General features: G+C 39.5%; 1 protein-coding gene across 2 annotated transcripts; it reads right to left on the reverse strand.

Moving 5' to 3' along the window:
* Positions 1–542: 542 nt before the first annotated feature.
* Positions 543–15,090, reverse strand: tkta (transketolase a). Of its 2 annotated transcripts, XM_077572917.1 has the most exons (16): positions 14,884–15,090; positions 13,315–13,420; positions 12,633–12,817; positions 11,330–11,447; positions 11,125–11,238; positions 9,892–9,989; positions 9,106–9,297; positions 7,517–7,635; positions 7,239–7,435; positions 6,991–7,155; positions 5,511–5,667; positions 5,005–5,135; positions 4,845–4,928; positions 4,669–4,762; positions 3,111–3,233; positions 543–1,534 (listed from the first exon to the last, which is right to left on the reverse strand). In XM_077572917.1, the coding sequence occupies exons 3-16, from the start codon at positions 12,737–12,739 to the stop codon at positions 1,347–1,349; spliced, it is 1,887 nt and encodes a 628-aa protein (XP_077429043.1). In that variant the 5' UTR covers positions 12,740–12,817; positions 13,315–13,420; positions 14,884–15,090; the 3' UTR covers positions 543–1,346. The 2 variants fall into 2 exon arrangements, with proteins under 2 accessions (XP_077429043.1, XP_077429042.1); XM_077572916.1 differs by lacking the exons at positions 13,315–13,420; positions 14,884–15,090 and having other exon boundaries at positions 12,633–12,972.
* Between the last annotated feature and the right edge of the window lie 6,562 nt (positions 15,091–21,652).

The following is a 21,652-nucleotide window of genomic DNA, read 5'->3' on the forward strand; positions in this document are numbered from 1 at the left end:
TTTTGTTGACCCAATTAGACAGATGTGTTCCATCTCAGGAATATGGATGAATATTTTATCTTTGAACTATATAATAAATATTTTGGGATAATATTTAAAATGTCATGCAATCCTATTTTCAGTCTCGCTCTTTAGACTGTAACTATCACCTAAGTTGTTGCTTATTATGGTAAAAATGAGTTTTACTTTATAGGTCTGTGTAGTTTTTACATCATCCAGGTCATGGAGATCCACTCAAGATCCACCAGAGACATAAATAAGTAAACATGACAAAAACATTTAATTGAAGAAGCCTTTGGATCAAAAGGTGAAAGGGAAACAATCAACAAGAGTTCAATTGCTTTAATTCAACTGTTTGCAAGTTTTACTTTATAAGACCATGTAAATTGAATTAGCCTATGTCTGTTTTACCCTCTTGTTGTAAACTGGGGTTTTATTAAAATAACAGTAAACTTTACTGTTAACATACCAGGAAATGCCTGTAAAGTCCATAACCTCCTTGGCAGATGTAACAAAAGTAAAACACATACAAACTCCATGACTCAAATGTAGAGGGCTTTATTACATGAAAGAATGGTACTTACAAAACTTCAAGTAACAGTTCTTAGGTTCACAAGTAAGACTTAACGCTACCCGCACAGTCACAATCAAGCTTCTGCATTAGAATGGGAGGAGCCCCTCACCTCGTATACAAACACAATGTCAATGGCCACGCCGTTACCGTTGATGCGGCAGTGCGGTCCAATCGTATGGCTGACGTGTGGTGCAAATGGTAGGTGACATCAACAACAAAACAACGCTGAGTAGAAGCAATTCAACATTTGAGTCGTCTAATCTGTGTTTTATGTGCTACTTTTAACCAATCTACATTTGTTTTTGTTTTTTTTCTGCACTAACTTCTAAACACAACTCACCTTGTTTCTTTCTGACACCGTCGTCATGACAACTACTTTAATACTAACCACCCACCCGATTTCAAGAGCTACATTTGGGATAATATATAAAAACATTGCCACCTTAATGACGTGACTGAAAAAAGCATTGCAAAAACACATGGAACCATCACAATGTACTCCTGTTGAACATGTAAAAAGTGTGTGTTGTTGGCCACATTTGGACAAGATGGGATATGTAGAGTGTGTATGTGTGTATTAGTGTTTGTGTGTGGCGTGATGGGTGCATAAAAATGACCAAAAGTGTCATTCTACCTTGAAAAATCACAAAATCACAATACTTTAAACACTCACGGGGATTCACAGTGAAAAAAAAGAGAGCTGGGTGTCGTGTGACTCACTTGACTGTTGATAGATTTGGTGAGAAAAAAAGGGTTGGGCAGGGGCGGAGATTTACTTGGCGTTGGTGGAGGAGCTGAGCATTTTGCGTACGGCCTGGGCGATGGCGTCACGGTCGATGCCGTAGATCTTGAGAAGCTCTTGCGGCTTTCCGCTATGCGGTACGTGAGACACGGCCAGACGATGCAGATTGAAGCCAGTCTCGTTTACTACTGCCGAGCATACGGCCTCCCCCAGGCCACCTGTGAGACAAAAATATATTTTACATGAAAGAAATGTCATACAAAGTGTTGTCGTCACTCTAGAGCAGAGGGGGAGCCAAGTATAGCCCACAGGCCAAATATGGCCGGCATCCACATTATCAGGAGTCCTGTTGAAAAGATCATCATCGTCATTTTGCTGAGTTTTTTTTTTGTCCCAATTTTTTATATACACGTAATGTGAGAATTAGTGAATCTTAATCTTAATGTGTTCATTTTCATTAAACAATTTGCTAATTGAGTTATTGTAAAGAATAAATTTAAAATATTTGTAAAATAAACACATTTAAATATATGTTCAACAGTTTTTTCTAATTAAACACTTGGTTACAGTACAGTATAATTAATATCACAAAATATAAAATTGAAGAATGGCATGAATTATTTTATTATTAAAATAAATATTTTGTAGAAATATTAATAGTAATAATTAGATTTTTTTTCTCCCTAAAATGGTTACTTAAAAACAATTTCAATTAATACTTCTATATTTTTAGTATTTAGTATATATTTTTTTAAAGTTTAATATAAATAATACAATTGAAAATTGAAAATGAATGATTATTTTGTTAGTATTTTATATACATTTTCACACATTTATTTTTTTATACACCTCATCTATAAATTATCTGATAAGAATGATCCATCTGTCCATTTAAAAAAAATAAAACTAGTGTGGTCTTTGAGCACAAGTCTGCCCAACTGAGATCCAGTATAGTATTTTGAAAACTATAGCCTCAATTCCCTGAAGTTTACCAATATTGTATCTAGCTCAATAAGTGGTTATGGGTTCGGTAAACAAAACGTTGCCACACTTAACCGTCAGAAAACCCGGAAACAAAACCAGGTCAATTTTTATTGGGGTAATAACTGTCACACAATCAATAAAACACTAAGATATATTACGTCAGTAAAACATCAAGCAGATACCCATTTTGAGTTCCTTTTATTGAAAATACATGGAGGAGCCATAATATTAATTTCAGCTGAAAAAATAACTCATGTTTCAAATGTATCTCCAAATGTTGTGTTTTGTCAAGAAAAACAACAATGAAAAGCCAAAACATATTTTCGAATGTATGCTTTCAACTGGCGAGCGACACTAATTACAAAATATACAGTTTATGTGTGGTCTAGTTGGCTTGCCTGCAAAATGAATAGAAAAGCTGGTATGTATTGTCCAGTCAAGTCTACGCCATCACCCATCCCCGCTGCCTTGGCGGACAGAGGGCATGGCTGCCTACGCTATCTAGGTCACAAAGTACCCAAAGGGCACATGCTCAGCTAAGGCAAAGTGACAGCGCGCTGCCTAGTTGACTTCCACATTTTGCAAAAGCTCCATTATACCTTGCCTGCAACGAGGGCGCACTACAGCCAGCCAATAAGCAAATTCCACCGCATTGTGTCCTTTTTCTCCAAGCCAATGGGAACGTGCCACCGCAACACACACGATGATGCGGTCCAACGCGAAAGCACAGATGCAGCCAAGCCGAGATGCTTTTTGCTGAAAGCCTGGTCGCTGTCATGCAATATGCAAAAGCTAAGCAACATTACCTACCTTCATAGTAATGGTCCTCCACAGTAAGGATTCTTCCCCTAGTGGCACGCGTGTGGTCAATGATGGTCTTGGCATCAAGAGGTTTGATTGTAAACGGGTCAATGACCCTCACATATATTCTCTCTGCAACATCAAGGATAGAAAATCAGGATTTGTATCTTTTTAATTTAGCTTCAAAGTTCTTAGACTTACAGATGCCACATATAAAGTTACCGTACACGTCAGTTACTTCGGGAAAAATATCTACATAACTATGCTCAGTCTTTGGAAGGCTATTCAGTTAACATGATTTATATTACTGTGGTTGACAACCATTTTTTATACTTCTTATGCTCATTGAGGTCACTGGTGAGCAGGAGCCTATTCATAGCCTTTGGGCTAGAGGTTGGGTATTTCCTGGACCAAAGCCATACAAAGGAAAGTCTCTTTTATGTGACCGCACTACTCCGTCATTGGTTAAAACCACATCATGTGATTTATGGACATCATGTTGTTACCTAGTGTCCTCATTTCCATGCCGATGTTTTATTTCTCGAAAAAAAACAGAAAAACGACGCCTGTGGGAGGTAAAAGTCAAACAAGAGGGCTGCAAGCCTCCCGGTAATTATTTTCTCTGTGATGTAAGTATATTTTGAATTCTACATCCCATATCCTCAATTTAGCAGCGACAGTGTGTATTTTGAGGCACCACTATCATGCTGGCCACTCAAGCTCAATTGAGAAATTACTGTAGTACTGGAACTAGCATACTTGACACCAGTCTTCAAATATGTAGGAATGCAAGAGAAGTAATTTTCTAACATTTTTATATCAAATTCTAAGTATTATAAATAAATCAGTTCAGTTATTCAGCCCCTTTCACGCATAAACGTTAGCATTGCTAACAATTTGCTGATCTCAGATATTGAGAAGTTTCTGTGGACAACATCCATTGCAGATAAAAAAAAAGAAAAAAAGAAAAAAAAGAAAAAAAAGAAGGCAGTCTATTTAATATTGTATTTGTATAATATGAATTAAGCAGCAAAATCCACCCATTTTTATCCATCTCAGGGGGCGCCTATTTTATCACATTCTGTAACATTCACAAAATGACATCACAGTTGCTCAGGTAACAACCAACCAAGGCTCAGCTTGCCAATGTCACATGACCAAACTCAGAAAACAGGTGAGCCATGATTGGTCGTTACCAACTGTGACCAACTGTGATGTCATTTTCAGGCAACAGCAACTAGCAAAATGGCCGCCCTCTTGAGAAAAACGGGTGGATTTTAATGTTAAGAATTTTTTTGACTTGACTTCCCCGTTAAAATCAAATAAGTAATATGTCGCATTTCATTGGACTGCATAGTGACATCATGTCAAGCAGGGAGGATGGTGGAGAACGGGGATCACATGTAAAGTCTATACAGGAAGTCCAGAATCCCAACCTCTAGAAACGTGAGGCAGATATGCTAACCACTCGATCACTCTACATTAGAAGCTTAACATATCAGAAGCAGCTCAGGTAATATGTTCAGTTGAATAAAATCGCCTATTGACTGCAAGTGTTTTACAGTACCTTTCTTTAGATGTTCAGCTGCTGCCAGAGCCTCATGCAGAGTCACCCCAGCAGCCACCACAGTCACCTGATCATCTTTGTTCTGGTACACAACCTGGAAAAATGGGAGCATGCATGCACTATTTTGCAGTAAACTCATAAAACAGGCACATCAGTGTCAGTAGAGAAATTCCAACCTTAGCCTGTCCAACATGGAAATCTTCATTGCTGTTGTAGATGATGGCATTGTCTTGACGGCTGGTTCGGATATAGCAAACACCCTTTGGGAAGCATAACAGAAGGACAGACAAATAAATATGTTTCCTCCACGAAACACAATTTTCACGCTCGTTTTACTTTTGTGGATGCAGCCAGTTCCACAGCCTTCTCTGTAGACACTCCATCACAAGGATAAAAGATGGTTGTCCTGGGGAGTGCCCTGAACATGGCCATGTCCTCCAATCCCATCAAGGAGGGCCCCTCCTCTCCTGTAATACACGCATTTCGCTCTGTGATAATTGTTTGAATATGGCAGACGATCCTTACGCGTCAAAATCTGGGCAGGTGAGAAGATGCATGCAGGAGGCATATTGGACGTGGCGTGCATGAGGTGTACCTGCGCTAAAAGAGGAACACATGGTTCCTTGCAGACGGCTTCCAGGGCAGACAGGAAGGAAGGAAAAGGGGAGGAGTGAGGACTAGTGGGGCATTGGTGAGGAAAAGACAGGGTTAGAGGACAAAGGAGAAAACTACAAGAACTGTACTCACGCACACAAAAAAACAACAGGAGCGGGGGTGCTCAGTGTGAAGGAAATAAATGTTCATGAGGGTTATTTTCTTTGAGGTTGGTAGTTGTGACTAACCAGTGGACAGGCCGCAGTGGGAGCCACATAGATTGACGTTGCTCTCTAATATGGCCGCCATGCGGAGCTGGTCGTAGGCGCGTGTGAAAAAGGATGCCAGGGTGCTGGCAAACACAACGTTCCTTTCACGGGCGGTACATCCCATGGCAACACTGACCTGGAAAAGGAGCATTTACATTTCTTAGCACCTATACAACAAGATAGGATATGTAACTTAGAGGCAAGTACAACGGAAACGTGGCTCACGAACTGAAGAAATTTCTCACATTAAAATGAATGGAAATATAATTGATCCATTCCAGCCCCAGAACCAAGTTAGGTTTACCTTGTTTTTATTGGATATAGTAAAAAAAAGTGATAGTTTGACTTATTTAATGGTTAATAGTATTGAAACAGTTGATATCATATTTATTATTGTGACATTTCTGGTCATGAACAATTTGAATTTGCATATTAGCTAAATAGTTAGTTTCACTCAAAAATACTGCAAATATGTAAATATGTATATAAATATGTTTTTTTTCCCCAAACATGACGAAATATTTTCTCAACATGAACCACATTTACAAACGGCACCTTAATAACGGACACTGCAGTCACTGCAAGGCAGAAGAACCGTGTGATTAGCCAATCAGTGATGATAACCCAAAAATGTAATTAAGTTTCATTAAATCAAATTCAGCGTTATTGGCCAAGTATGTAAAAACACACAAGGAATTTGTCTTAGCCACAAGCAAATTAGCGCCTCGAGCTATTTAAAAAAAAAAAAAACATGAGAAAGGAGGGATAAAAATGATTAGATTAGAGTTTTTATCAGATACAAATTTTTATTAGTGATAATTGAATGGTTACTATCCGTATCCTTACTGGATCTGCCCTTCAACTTTTGACTTCCCACAAGCCAAATGGCTGCACCCTCCCCACTAATTAATATTTCACTTGCCGTGACTGCTTACCATCATACAAATGCCTGACCTAGATTGGAGTCATCTGCAGTTAAGAGACACAACAGCGCCGACATTTAAATTGCTGTTCTTCCTAAATGATCAATCTCATCATAATATTAATAAGCTCATAATAACAGTGTCTCATCACCGGTGGCCATAATAAAGCAAATGGGTCATGTCTTTACCTATCCTTACATAATGGGCTGGGCTGGCAACTCATATATAATTTATAACCACATATGACCAGCTGTCAAATCTATAATCAGAGATGATTCACACACAAAAGAGTAACAAAAGAGAACTCAGTTAACGTAAGTGGTTCTTCACTAGGAGGCAATAGAATCGAATTATTTCTCCAAGCCAGTAGACCAGACAGTCCATAATAAATAACAATAATGAAACACGCACAACAAAATACAATGAAAGTTTACGACCATTTCAGTGACAACCAAAAATTAATTAAAAACAAGAATCTGTGTCTTGGTTTCTGACAACCAAGCATCTTAGCGGTGGAAGTTCCTGAGACATCCTACCATATTCTGCTGTGCAATGTAGCACTCCACAAAGCGATTGGGATGCTCATTCTTGAAGATCTCCGAGTAGGTGAGGTTGTTTGTGTCTCCATCAAGAGCCACGACGCGTTCGTTGTAGCGGGCCAACTTGGTGATCGCCATCCCATAGGCCTTGCGCGTGGCAATCTGTGACAGAAAATGGCGATATTACACACGTCTGCCTCTGTGGTGACCGGAGATGCGTGAAATGCTATCCACGGGTGAGCAACCTTTTCTCCAGGCTTGTAAGTGGGTGCGCTGGCCATACGGATGTTCCTCAGGCTCACTGGAGGTGAGTCTTCTACGGGAGTAGGGGGGTACAGGTGCTTGCTGGTGCTCATAATCCGACTCTGCAGATCCTTCATGACCATCTCGGCCATGTCTTTCGGCAGAGTTTTGGAGTGCCAGCCCATCTTATCTTCCGCAGCTTAAAAAGCCATTAACCATACATCATCGCGTTAGATGTTACACACAGCATTATTTGATCTTTTCATTGACTGATAAATACCTGGAATGCCTTTGCCCTTGGTGGTTTTGGCAATGATAGCGGTGGGCTGATGGCGTGGCTGGCTCAGAGCCTTGCACAGTTCCTCCACACTGTGTCCATCCACAATGATGGCATGCCAGCTGTATACACATTACACACACAAATAGCACTTCAAAAGAAGAATTTGGTTATCCAAAACATACTAACATTTGCCAGGGACAAATAATCATAATTTTGATCCGCCACTAAAAGACTCATGCATTATTTTTCTTGAAAACTATTTTTTTTTAAATACATAGCTTATTTACTTTTAATTTAAATAATGCGGTAATATTTGGCTCATACCCCATCCCATAACAATCTTTTCTGTAACGCGTTTAAATAATTTTTGCTTGATGCTGCTAACCAACAGACAAGCCTGTGAAATATTATAATTCATCAAGGTCGTTGCATTCTCAGGGTGTCGAATCGATCACAAATGGACTGTTTAGCATGCCATCCGAGTAGGTTTCATCAACTAATGCACATATTGTAAGCTATATAAGACAGTTCTGGCCTAAATGTTGATGTGGAAACCGCAGTATTTAATCTACCGGTAAGTTAGGCTGAAGCCGCAACCCCAAATGGTATCACACATTTGGAATGTAAAATGAAATCATCAATAAAGGTATTTATTATGTTTGCAGTCTAATGATTGTTGTTGTTGTTTTTTTTTTTTACTTTTTATTAAATGAACATAGTTATACTATTTATTTTTTTTACTTAAATATGTAAACCTAACCCATGTCATAGATTTCTCTAGATTTTTTGTTAACATTAGAAATTGAAGGAAAAAAAGAAATAAAATGCCTTGGAGTAATCACATACTGTAGATCTACTGCCAAATAGTGAGGTGTGAAAGTGAACTTACTGATTATTGTTCTTTAGCTCTTTGACTGCCAGACGTTTTCAGAAAAGGGATGGCCTGGATGCCATTTAAGCATTTTTGACTGATCTTTCAAGGTCCACAGAAAATGATGTGTTTGGACTATTGAAACACACATACTACCAAATGAAAGATTGGACTCTCATCTTTCATCAGAAGAAAAAAGTTTGTTTCTACCTTATTCCGTTTTTCAGTAATCAACAATAGAAAATGGTTAGTTTCACCTCTGTTTTGAAAAAAACGTCTTTTAACGTCTTTGGCACTCCTCCATAGGATTTTACTAAACGTTATTTAACGTTTTTGGCAGTCAAAGAGTTAGGTACAATATAACTGGCTTAGGCTAAAAAAAAAATATATATTCTTTAAATTGCATTGACATGACATCGATGGCGTCAGGCCAAAACCTTATACCTCCAAAATCATCACTTTTTAGGAGAGCCAAAAAACGTCATGTTTGTTCAATTAGTAACATAGCATCATCAAAGAGAGCAAGCCATTTTCAAAACCTTAGATTGGTCGATCATTTGTAAAAATGACATCTACATGTGTGGACTGACCAAGTATAGATTTCTTTTCTTTTCTTTTTTTTAAATCAAATTTTCCAAATGGTGACTTGCGAGGTTTTGCCAGCGATATACTTCACAACGCATCTAACGCTTGGTTAATCAGGCATGTAGGGAATTACCCGAAAGCTTCACAGCGTCTCTGGTATTTCTCTGCATGATGCTGCAGAGGCGCAGAGTCACTTTGGCTCAGGCGGTTGATTTCCATGATGGCCACTAGGTTGTCCAGCTGGTAGTAAGAAGCGAACGACATGGCTTCCCATACGGAGCCCTCTGACATTTCGCCATCCCCCAACAGACAGTAAACACGGTAGCTGCAGCGGAGAAGAGTTGTGCCATTAGTGTGTATGCGCTTGTGTGCGCCAAGCATGAAAATGCTATCTGACACTTTTCCAGTTAGGTTGATTTCTGATTTGACAGCACGCTTGCTAAGCATGGCACGAGAGAAGCTTCCTGAGGCTTCTGAAGGTGTGGCTGTGGAATTTCACACCTGCACTTCCAACTTGCTTTCCATTTTCTCCAATGCATGATTGTCTTTCTTTGGACATCTATTTTTGCTTGCAGTTTCCCAAAAAAAAAGAGAATTGACTTGGAATTACAACAATAAATTTGAACAATCAACTGTGTATAAATCCACGGTTGAAAGCACAATTCTGGATTTTTTTTCCTAGAGGAAATCTGCTAGGAAAAGACGTGAGATACGACGACTGCTGGGCCTGTGATTATTAGAGCAGAAAAATCAGGAGAGCAGAGCATGTAGCCGCAGCGCACTTCCACTGTGTGGACAATCCTAAAATTGCTCCTACGAAGCTCCAATATAGACCTCATTAAAGCAATTAACTAGTGTGTGCACTCCTTAAAAAATCTGAATGCGTAGATTTGGACCTTTTGCGCTTGGGAACAATTACCTGGCTTTGTCAAAGTATTTCCCAGTGTACGCCATTCCACAGGCCACACCAAGTCCCTGTCCCAGATAGCCAGTGGTTACGTTCACAAATTGTTGCTTCTGAAATGGAACCTCACATAAATACAGCGGACAGAAAAGGTCTACACACCCCTGTTCATGCCAGCTTATTATGATAGAAAAAAAATGAGACCATATCCATGACAAAAACTCCTATCAACTCAATTAAATTTGTTTTCATCTTTTCAAGAGAGAAGTAAAACTAAACAACTGGAACAATGTGGTTGCATAAGTGTGCACACCCTCTGATAACTGTGATGCTGGTGCGTTGTAAATTAAGTAATCACATTCAGAAACCTGCTAAATTTAAAGTGCCTCAGGTTAACGGCAAATACATTTCAGCTGTTTTAGTAGGCTTTCCCTGGCATTTATTTTTTATTTTTTTTGCTTTCTAGCAGAATCCTGACAGTTTTGTGCTAATAGTGGTTTCATTAGACCATAACACATTTTGCCACATGTGTTTGGGAAATGTTGTTACAAACCAATGAAATCAGGATGTTTGGCACAAAGACAACACTGCTCATCAACAAAAGAACACCATACCTACAGTGGAGCATGGTGGTGGCGTCATAGGGCTGTTTTTATTATTATTATTTTTAGATGGAACTAGGGCCATAGGCAAGGAGGATGAAATTACCAATATGAACAGTTCCAAATAGCAGTTTTAGCGCAAAATGTACATGTCAGGAAAAGCCTACTAGAACATCTGAGCTTTATTTGTAGTTAATAAGAGGTACTTTAATAGTAGAAGGTGTCTGCTGACTAACATAAATTTTAATATGATTGATTAATTCTGAACACTGCCACGTCTCGGTTATGAGAGGGTGTGCAACCATGTGCAACCACATTATTTTAATTTAATTTTACTTCCCGTTCCCGTCATAATTATTACTATTATTTATTTATTTTTGTGAAATTAAGTCATACAGGTTCTAGGTCCCATGGATGTTAGGAAAAACTTCTGTTAATATTTATATATTTATAACTATAAATGTAAAACATATAACATTAAAAATATATAAATAGTAATATAATATAAAAAAATATAATAATAATAATAATAATAATAATAAATATTAAACAATAATTAAAAAAGTATACCGGTAAATGCATTTATAACCTTCATTTGAACAGGGATGTAGACATTATATACACTGAGCATGTGTTTTTTCCTTACAGGGATGAGGTGGCCCTCCAGTGAAGAGTCAACCTGGCATATACTGAGAAACTCGCTCTCCTTTAGGAAGCCTGTCTCAACCCACATGGAGTACAAGGCTGGTGCAGATTGAGCCTAGCAAAGAGAAAATAAGGAAATCAGCACTGTATCTTATTTTTAAATATACGTTTCCCCCCATAGCACAGACGACGGGTTCGCAGTGCACCTTGGACATAAGGAAGCGATCGCTGTGAAAGTTTCGTGGGTCCTCAGGGCGGTACTTCATGGTGTGGAAGAAAAGCACAGACATGATTTCTGACACACTGCAGCATGATGTAGGGTGTCTGGGGGAGGAAGGAGGGGGGGAGAGGGTGCTTTTATCCAGATGTCACAAATGCGCAAGCACGCGATGTCGCAAAGATGCTCACACAAGAAATTCATCAGGTTACCATGAAAACAAGAAAATGTGATACTAGATTAATTAGTATATCAACTAGTTGAAGAGCTTCACTGTAACTACAGGGCCTGTTCATATGTATTTAATATGAATGATTTTTTTCTTAAAAAAGCAAAAAAACTTGATTTCACAGTGTAGGTCTATTATTAATTATTCATTGAGGGACCTAGTATGTGGAATAAATAAAAATAAATAAAGGGTAAAACTAGAATTCAAATACAATATATAACTGCTGTATGGACACAAAGACCACCATCAAGCCTTATGGCGTCTTGAGGGGTGTACTACACCGTATGTCTGGCATACTATTGTCATGCATAATGTATGTCTATTCACAGTAAAAAATATTAAAAAATCTACTTTTGAGTATTTTATTGCTAGTGTAATAACTTGATAGAGGATATGTACAAACTGTAGATAGCAGGTAGGCAATTTATGGTCAGGTAAAATAAGCTTTGTTGAATTTCTTTTCGTTTGGTGCTGCCCTTTGTCCTTTGCAATTAAAAGGTCAAGATATTTATTTCATCCAATTCTATAATTTAATTCCTGTCATGTCAAATGCAATTTTTTTTGGAGTGAATTATTAAATAAAAGATTAAATGTTTTCTTAATTTCACTGAAAAAGTCACTAAAAATAACGAAACACTAAAAAAAAAAATCACAAGTGAGGCCTAATACATGAAACACAATAATATTCTTGTGTGTTTATTCTCAAAAGTTCTCTCAGCATATTTTGTCAGTAATGCTTTGTATTCATAAAAAAAAGCAATCATAATTTATTTAATAGCATAAAAAATGCAAATGCTATGCTGTGTATTTTTTTTTCTCCCTACGACAGCAAATGAGACAACATTTGAGATTGAAAAATGTCAGAGGAGCAGAACAAAGGCAGGACATGGTCTTTTACAGGCCCGTCACTTCAAATATGCCTTGGCGCGTACAACATGCATAGACATACATGAAAATAAATCTTGCCTGTGGAGAAGTAGTAAGAAGTATAAAGTTTGCAAAGATATATTAACATTGTGCTTGTATAGTAAGTTTATACGTTCATTTGTGACAGTCGGCTCACCCTGTGCCTGCTGCGGTCGTCGCCTTGATGGAGTTGATCCTGAGGCGATTGGCGATGTTCCTCAACGCCTGCACTGTCTGTTGGTCAGGTTTGTGGTAATCCTCCATGAAGGCAAGATGTCGAGCTCCAACAATCCTTTGTTTGTAAACGTGTAAAAGTGTGAGGACGGGCGAGGGTGACCGAACCTGAAAGTGTGCAAGAGATGGCGTTAGGGATCGACAGAAAGACAATGAAAGAGAGTATCTGGATTGATCCTATCAGGTATGCAGACGCGAAGATGTGCAAGAACACACTACGTACACACTAGCAAAAATCACACACACGGACACGCACGCATCATTAGGCGCAAAGGAGGGGCAACAGAGTGACGTACGCTGCTAAAATTGCATTGCACTTATTTCATTGGATGGGAAGGAAAAGGGTGACAGAGGTGTGTCACTGCAGTGCGTGTGTATGTGCATATAAGCGGGGAGGAGGAGGGGTTGAACATTTTGATCCTAATTCACTTTGGCTTTTCTGTCAAAACGCATATTTCAAATGGAGTGGTTTATCGTCTTTTGTTATTTAATCCCGTCTAAATGCTGCTTTTAGTTTACTGAGTGATCTACTCAACAGTACACATTTTAGAATAAAACGGAACAAAAATGTGAAATAGGCTTCAAATAGTTTCTCTCCTTCTCACCCTTGTTTTCTCCTTCACCCAACATGATGATGCTCAGTGATGCTGACGACACCCTGAACTGACGAGAACACGGTGTTCTCTCCTCAGATGTTCCTTGCAGCCACACCTTAAGGACCATGAGAAGACATCTATTAACTGGAGCGTACAAACAGTTATGAAACATGTGACCATCCTCAAATTTATTTGAATATTTTAAATGCGTTTCTGATGGAACTCAATCCAACCACGCAATCACAATTTGCAACAGCTACAACGGCTTTGTCTTTTGTCACGTGAGAGACGACTACAAATGCTTAACCCAAATTCTAATCCCTAGCCATGTGTGCAAGAGCGCTGATGCATGGATGTCGTGCAATCTTTGCATGTAATGGACATCCACACTAGATTAACTGTGCTGGCCTGCCATCAAGAGGATAAACCTTGATTGTGCACAGGAGCTCAGCTTTTGCATCTACTGTACAGACAAGAAGGAATGCAATATGGACCAAATTTTAACTTTAAATTGAAGGTTTTAAATTGGACCGTCATTTTAAATTGGACTGGAACATTGGTGCTGTCATTAAATTATTATTTTAGGCATCCTAACTGATCAGATAACAATTCAGTTCAATTCTGGCCTAACTTCACTAGCTCCCTGCTCATTTTAAGATTATTTTTATTCATTTTTAAATGGTTTTGCCCATTAACTTTCTGAGCTCCTCGCAGGCCAGCGGCGTTGACACTACTGGAGAAAGACTGTGGAGGCTCAGAGGGGTATCGAGCTTTTCCGTACCACTAATTGTCACACGCACCTAAGTGAGGTGAATTTCTTTCTCCGCATTCGACCCATCCCCTGAGGGATCAGTTCCCTTTAGTGATCTAATCCCCCAATTCCAACCCTCAATGCTGAGTGTCAAGCAGGGAGGGAATGGGTCCCATTTTCAAAGTCTTTGGTATGACCCGGATAGGGACTGAACCCACAACCTCCCAGTCTCAGGGTAGAAACTCTACCACTAAGACACTGAGCTGGTTGCCCTGTCCCTCCCTTGGGAATCACCACCCGCTAAATATTAGGTAAGACCCTCTGTCTATTTCTAAAACCTTTCTTAAATCACATTTTTATTATTACTTTATGTACAGCACTTTGCATATAGCTATATGGCTGTTTTTAGTGCTCTATAAATAAAGTTGAGTTGAGGATGCAATTACATCAGCTTTGTGGTCAATTAAAAAGGGCCAGATAAGTAAATTCTTTAGTAGAACGACAGAAGATCATCATTATTATTTCACTACAGTATTTATACTGTTTGAATGAGTGCTCAATTAATGATAGGACTTACGACGACATTGTATGTGTTCTACACTTTGAACACCAAGTGGCGCTATCTCCCAATGAATAGATTTTTATTTTATTTTTACAGTTAACGATTTGAATATTACCACCAAAGTTGTCATCTGAGAACTATACTGTAGATTAAATAGCAAATGTTTTCAGAAGGTATTCATTTAAGTGTAAGACGGTGGATTTTTTGGATAGCAGTATGAATGAAAGAGTTATTTGAAAGTATGTGTGACGTGCTTTTATCTAACCCTCTCCTGGCCTTGGCTCATTTGCCTCTCCTCCTTTCCGGCCATGTTATCATTGTTCAGGTTGGCTGTAGCATAGAGAGAGAGGTCGCATCATGAAGCTGCCACCTCCGAGCTCGACGCCGGAGCTATGTCATCTCTCCAGCCCCGCACGCCCACTGCTCTCCTCGCTCCCACCGACCGTGTCCTTCTCCCAGTTTCCAGCAACTCCTCTGGGCTCCTGGCTGCTGTCATAAAAGCTTTCCCTCACAGTGGCCCACAGGTGCCAGCCAATAGGAGCCAGTGAAGGTGACGCCACGTGATTATTTGTAGCCAATCGTAGAGCCCTGCAGCTGCACACTTCCTGGAGGGTAAGTACATTCGGGGAGCCTGAGCGTTTCTATTTTTAAATCTCTGGCATTAAAAGAGCGGAGCAGCCACTTTTGAAACAATGTCTTAATATAACTATGATAGAATACCAACATTTAAAAAGAAGTGCTTACGCGTGCTTATGTGCACATACAAATCACTCATATATTATGTGTATAATCAATCAAATGGTGGCCGCCAAATCATCAATACTAAAATTGCAATATAACACATTGCAACTCTGCCATGTACGCCATCTGCAGCAGTCCATATACATATTTTTTTAAATCTAATAATATGACAAAAACATTTCAAAAGTAAGCGTTATGGTGGCCCCGCGCCTATGGCTACAAAAATTTCTGGCTTCACACCTCCACATAGAGTGGGCAAACTCGGTCCTCGAGGGCCAGAGTCCTGCAGGTTTTGGATGATTCCCTGCTCCGACGGAGCTGATGCCAATCAACAGGATCGTTATCAGGCTTATGCAGAGCTTGCTGATGATCTGATCATATATCAGCTGTGTTGGAGAAGGGAAACATCCAAAACCTGCGGGACTCTGGCCCTCGAGGATTGAGTGTGCCCACCCCTTACATAGAGGCTGAGAGAGAGAGAGAGAAAAAAACATAGCCAACAGAAATGCTAGGAAATGAACAGAATACTATTGGGAATAAATTATTATAGTTTCATGGAAGAAATATTTGAATTCAGCTTGTCAATGTAGGTCAGTGCTTCTAAAACACTGTTTAGGCCTCAGAGAAGGCCTTGCCAGCCCCAACTGAAAAAAATCCCACACACAAGTGCATGTGCATTCTTTAATGCCAGTTACACCTTCAGGCCCGAGCCGACTACACGTGCTCTTATCACTCCATTTCCCTTCAATCGCTCGGTAGTCACCATGATGACATAGCGCTTGCCCTTCAATCGGAGAGCTGTCTGTCACTCAGAGGCTTGGTCCTCTTGATAGTGCATGGGGGCCATAGGACGGGGTAATCACCAGAGTTCTCTATCATTTAGCCATTCACTGATGGATTGGATGATTGGGGTCTTAGTTGGGGGGGGGGGGGGTGGGGGGTGGGGCACACATGAGAAAGGAGGCGTGAAGAGGTCTGCGGGGGGTATTTTAAAGTAAAAGTGTTTTAAGACAAAAAAGATACTGCTTATACAGTATTCCACGTATGACGGTCCTTTAATATTGAAGATTTTTTGTGTGTGTGGAATGTATAGTATCTACTTCTCTATTTCGGAAATCATCACTACTACATCGTGGAAACCTGCAGTTTATAGCAATATTTTTTGATTGGTTTTCACTGGGGTTGGACTGATATGCATTTTTTTTAGACTGATATTTAGTAGAATAAAATTCAGATAACCGATTAATCGGCTGATTCTTTAAAAAAAAAGATCTATAATGAATAAAATAACTTCTGTTTTGGGTCCCGTAATGCTTAAAACAATAAAGATATAGATTAAAGTCAGAACAAACTGTGTTGCAATACTTTGTCCTGTGTTTGCCTTTACAACAGTTTCTCAGGAGTTTCTCTCTGTTATAAAGGCAAACAAAGGACTGCAAAACTTCCTGTCTCTATCAGCTCTCCTGTCCATTAAAAAGGTGAAGACATATTGTGCATTGCACATGTGCAAGTCATGAGTTTTATTGTAAACGTAAAATTTTTTTAAATTAAATCGGCCGATTTTTGCTGATTTTAAAAAAACTAATATCGGATGATAAAATCAGATGGCCGATTAATCCGTTGGGCCCTAGTTTTTGCAACATGTTATGTTGATCAAATGATTGACAAGCATATAAATACAGTGGTGACTTGTGAAATGTGAGTTCAATTTGCTCCCTCACCATGCTCGTAACTCAAAAACACTCGTAACTCAAATCAGTGTTCTGCACTAAAATGAATGAAAATGCCATTAATCCATTCCATCATAGTTCCAGCTGCCCAAAAAACACCAATAAAACCTTTTGTAATGTAGTTTTTCAAAAACGAAAATACTACTCTACAGTATTGTTCTTTATAAAAATGTACACTAATAATTGACTCTCACTTATTTGTGGGAGTTAGGAATTGGCAAAAAAAAATAAATCTGTTCAAAATTGACGATCATTGATGATTGGGGGTGAAAAATATTTTTTAAAATTGATGATATGGATGATAAACTTTTTTGGGATTAGGGTGTCAATTACTCTTGACTTTTTGTGTGTTAAATACAATACATTGAGTTTTAATAAGTTTATATTTGTAAATGTTTGGGAGGGGTTAAACAAAAAAAATGTTTTTTTTTTTTATATGGTCTCTCTCTCTCTCTAAATCGTGGATTTTCACCTCTCGCCAGAGGGTCTGTAACATATCCCACCATCACCGAGGGTTCATTGTACACAGATTTAGATTTTTTTGGGGTGGCGACAAATATGGAGGAAGATTGAGGCAGAGGAGAGGAGCGTGCGCGCACAGTGATGACGGCTGAGCGTGTGCTCTGAGCTCAGCAGTGAAGTTGACGTTGCACTGGGAGAACAGCTGCGCTGCAGGGCTTTCAGGCTCCATCACTACTGCTCTCCTTCAAGCTGCAACACCAACACACTCCCTCTCATTGCACACACACACACACACACACATACACGTGCACATGCAAAACCACTGATTATCGCTTCAGTGCGCAGGAATGTGCTGCAATATAGCCAGGTTTTATATACACGGGAGTCACACCGAGTTTTGTGATTTTGAAAGAATTATTTGCAGTCCATTATAGGGCGCAGTGTTTCGAGAAATTTGGCGTGAGATTAAAAGGGAATAATAGATCAAAATTCGGATCACGTGTGGAACCTCATATGGATTCATTGTTGCGGAAAGGTCGAAGAGTGAGGCATAAGTGTATTTACTGTATGGAGCGACAGAGAACAGCTGTTCACTGGGACATAAATGCATGCGTAAACTCAACATATTGCACATTCTTATTGAGCCAACACACTATAAAATTATTTCATTAGATCATCAACCAGAAAACAGTCTGTATCATAAGAGATCATAAGCTTCACTTTATTAGCCTGAAGATTAATATTCATTCGTGTAATATATCTTTGTGCGTCTTTCTATGCCAGCGACGTATAGTGACAGGCAGAACAATTCAATGTTTTTCCATAAGATGGCAGGCAGAAGGTAAAATAAACAATTCATGGCCAGTATTGTAAGTTAGCAACTTTGTGCTAACTATACATAGCCTGGCAAGCCACACCCACTTTCTTGAATAGGAAAGTGGGTCTGGACCACTGATCTGAACATATGACTGGATAGCCGATTCACGCCCGTGCAAGCCGTTGAAGTCACAGGGCGGTGTTGAAGAAAATGATCTTTTCCTCCGCGTGTTTGTTTTCTTTCGGGTAATGAGAATGTTGGTTATCCGAATGCAGGCTGGAGATCGATGAACAGTTACTTTGAAGCTTTTATATCTACAGAATATTCCGGGCACAAGTGAGTTCCAGACAATGGCTGCAGCCTCTCACAAGTGCCAAGATTACAGTGGACTTACAACATTCTTATACTATCTTGAAGGGCGGTACCACAAAGCCCCCAGCAAATAGCCCACCCGGAGTTCACCGGACATGAGATACTTTAAAGACACCATACTAACACATTGACTTCAACCACAGACAAATGGTCTATTGTTGTGGAATTAGAGGAGGTCCTCCAGACATGCCGGCAGCTAGCAGAAATCGCGACAACACTCAACAAAGACACATCCACAGATAAAAGTTCTACTGAGGAAATAAGGAAATTAAAACAGTTATGACCTGGGCAGAAGACCCTCTTCAACGGCCATCTTGCTCCTCCTACATCACGAGCAGATAAACTACGGTATACGTACAGACGAGACATACAGCTCGTAGGCAGTGCGTATAAGGCCGGGGTGGTGGGGTGGTCACAATTTTTTAACAAGGTAAAAAAAAAATAATACGAACAAGTGGACAGTATGTACTGCTTTGAAGACCCCCCGAAACACTAGTTCAAAGTACCACTTTCCCGACCACAGTCATTTGCATGTACTGCATGTTAATATTTATGGTAGAGAGGCAGAGTAAAGGAGGTGTATAGGGCAACACTGCTGCACTGTGCCAAATGGCATCCACAGTCCCTGGGGGCCACTGCACCCTCTGTCTGTGTTTTTACTCCCCTTTTAAGTGAAAATAACTGCATTGCGCTATAATCCTCAGGACTACAGATGGGCTTTGAGAGCGTCTGCAGGGGAAGGGAGGTGCAGAGTTGAACACCGTCTCAGAAAGCGTTTTGCACAGTTGTTTTAAGAATTTGCTCAGTTTTCATCATTCTTACTGGTGTAAAAGTCAGCAGGAAAGAGGAAACGGGGCTACAAGCAGAAATACATTTAATTTTGATGGGTTTTGGGTGTGCTTGTTTAATAATAGGTAACGTGTTTTTTTTTACTTGAGTTACAAGAATGGAACAGTATGCTATTAAAGTTAATATTTTATTGTTTTTATGGCTTAATACCAGTCAATGTTCGTCAAACCGGCGTTTGCCGCAAAAACGTTTGTTTAGTAAAGTTAATGGCGATTTTATGTTGGTGACAGGCTAGTTAACCCTAGAACGGCTTGTTCCTGTTTTCATTATTTCCGATGGGAAAGATTGTCCTGGAACAGATTGTGTTTGACCTCAACGATTGCTCTCAATTTATTAGCGTGAATACACAGATCCATTGGGGGAAAAGGCAAATACCGTTAAAAAAAATTCTTTAGCTTCAGCTTCTGTTACTATGCATACAGTGTAATATCAGCTGTATGTAGGGAGAAATATCTGTTATTGTTTGGTCTCACTACACCATTTATCTTGTTACCTTTCACCTCTACCTCATATAAATTTAGTATAAATCACACAGCCACACTTTTTAGTGTTTTTATTTTTTTTTATATCATCATCTTGGCTGGTCATTCAAGAAAAGGAAAAACATATATAATGTAGTTTTAATTTCATCATAGCTCATGAATTCACATGCGCTTGTTTCAAAAAGAGTGCAAACAAGCACATTGTATTCAACATAAAAAACACACTGCACACGCAGGTAAATAATTCAGGAAGATTCTAGAGGAAGAAACCGTTACCCTGAGCAGACAGGTAAGATGATACCTTGGCTTTGTCAAGCCACTATCAAGCAGACGTTCTCCTCTCCTCCCTCAGTTTGAGTTCCTCACCAGCACCGAAAGGAAAAAGGATGTTTGTTTTGTGCTCCGTGTTGTCAACCTGGACAAACAGCTCCAACTCGCCACAGACGCTTCACCTTGCAAGGTAGGATCATATTTAATGGAATGCCTACTAAACAACTGTGGTCGCATTGCAACTGATTAATACTACTGCATGAGATTTGGATGTATCCTGTCAATAGTGACAATGTTGCCATGACATTATTGATTGCCATTTAGTCAGAATACCTTTACAAAACACACAGAGACCATCAATACAGGTGGCCATGAACTGAGATAAGAACCAACAGAGCCTCTCAACAGTGAGACAAAGGGTCGAACCGCTATCTCATTGCGCTGCCCCAAAAACTTGTCTCGACAAGCAATAAATCCAAACAAGAAAGGTACTCGATAACAAACCTCCGCCAAGGTTGAAAGATTGTGGTCTCCATACTGTATCAACTTGAAGAAGAAACTTAATGTTTTGGGAATGTGGGAGTAAGATGGAGTACCTGCAGAAAACCCACACAAGGACTGTAGCAGATGCTAACCACTCAGGACCGTGTGCCACTTATATCCATTTTTTTTTTTTTTTTTATAGCGCCTATCTTCAGTCAGGTTGCAGGTGAGCTGGAGCCCAGAGACTGTGACGCGGACTTGCTAACCACTTGTCCATCATGTCACGCTGAAACTGTCTAGTCACAAACAATAAATCCAAACAAGAAAGTTACTCAACAGCAGACCGACAAGGTTGAAAGATTGTGGTCTGCATATCAACATGAACTATTCCTTCAATCAATTAACAAACACGGAAATGTTTACACAGGAGGTGCAGAGCCAAAATTCAAACCCTAAACCTCAGAACTGTGAGGCAGACAACCACCTTGTACGATTTCTAGCATATTTTTTTTTATAGCGCTTGGCCTCATTAAATGGAGCCTATCCCAGCTGACCTTGTGATGTACACACACTGGTCACCAGCCAATCACAGGGCACATATATACAAACAATCGTTCACACACATAATCACGTCTATGAATAATTTAGAGTCTTCAATTAGCCAAAGATGCATGTTTTGGGACTGTGGAAGGAAGTGTTGGGTAGTACTCGCATAAAGAAAAATTGTGGCAAATGGTCAGCCTCCTATGTAATATAATGAGTGATTACTACACCTATGCGATTCTATAAAAAAAAAAGTATGTTGATGTTGTAACGCGCGGCGGCTTA

The sequence above is a fragment of the Vanacampus margaritifer genome, chromosome 8, assembly GCF_051991255.1.
Source record: "Vanacampus margaritifer isolate UIUO_Vmar chromosome 8, RoL_Vmar_1.0, whole genome shotgun sequence".
Classification (NCBI taxonomy): Eukaryota; Metazoa; Chordata; class Actinopteri; order Syngnathiformes; family Syngnathidae; genus Vanacampus; species Vanacampus margaritifer.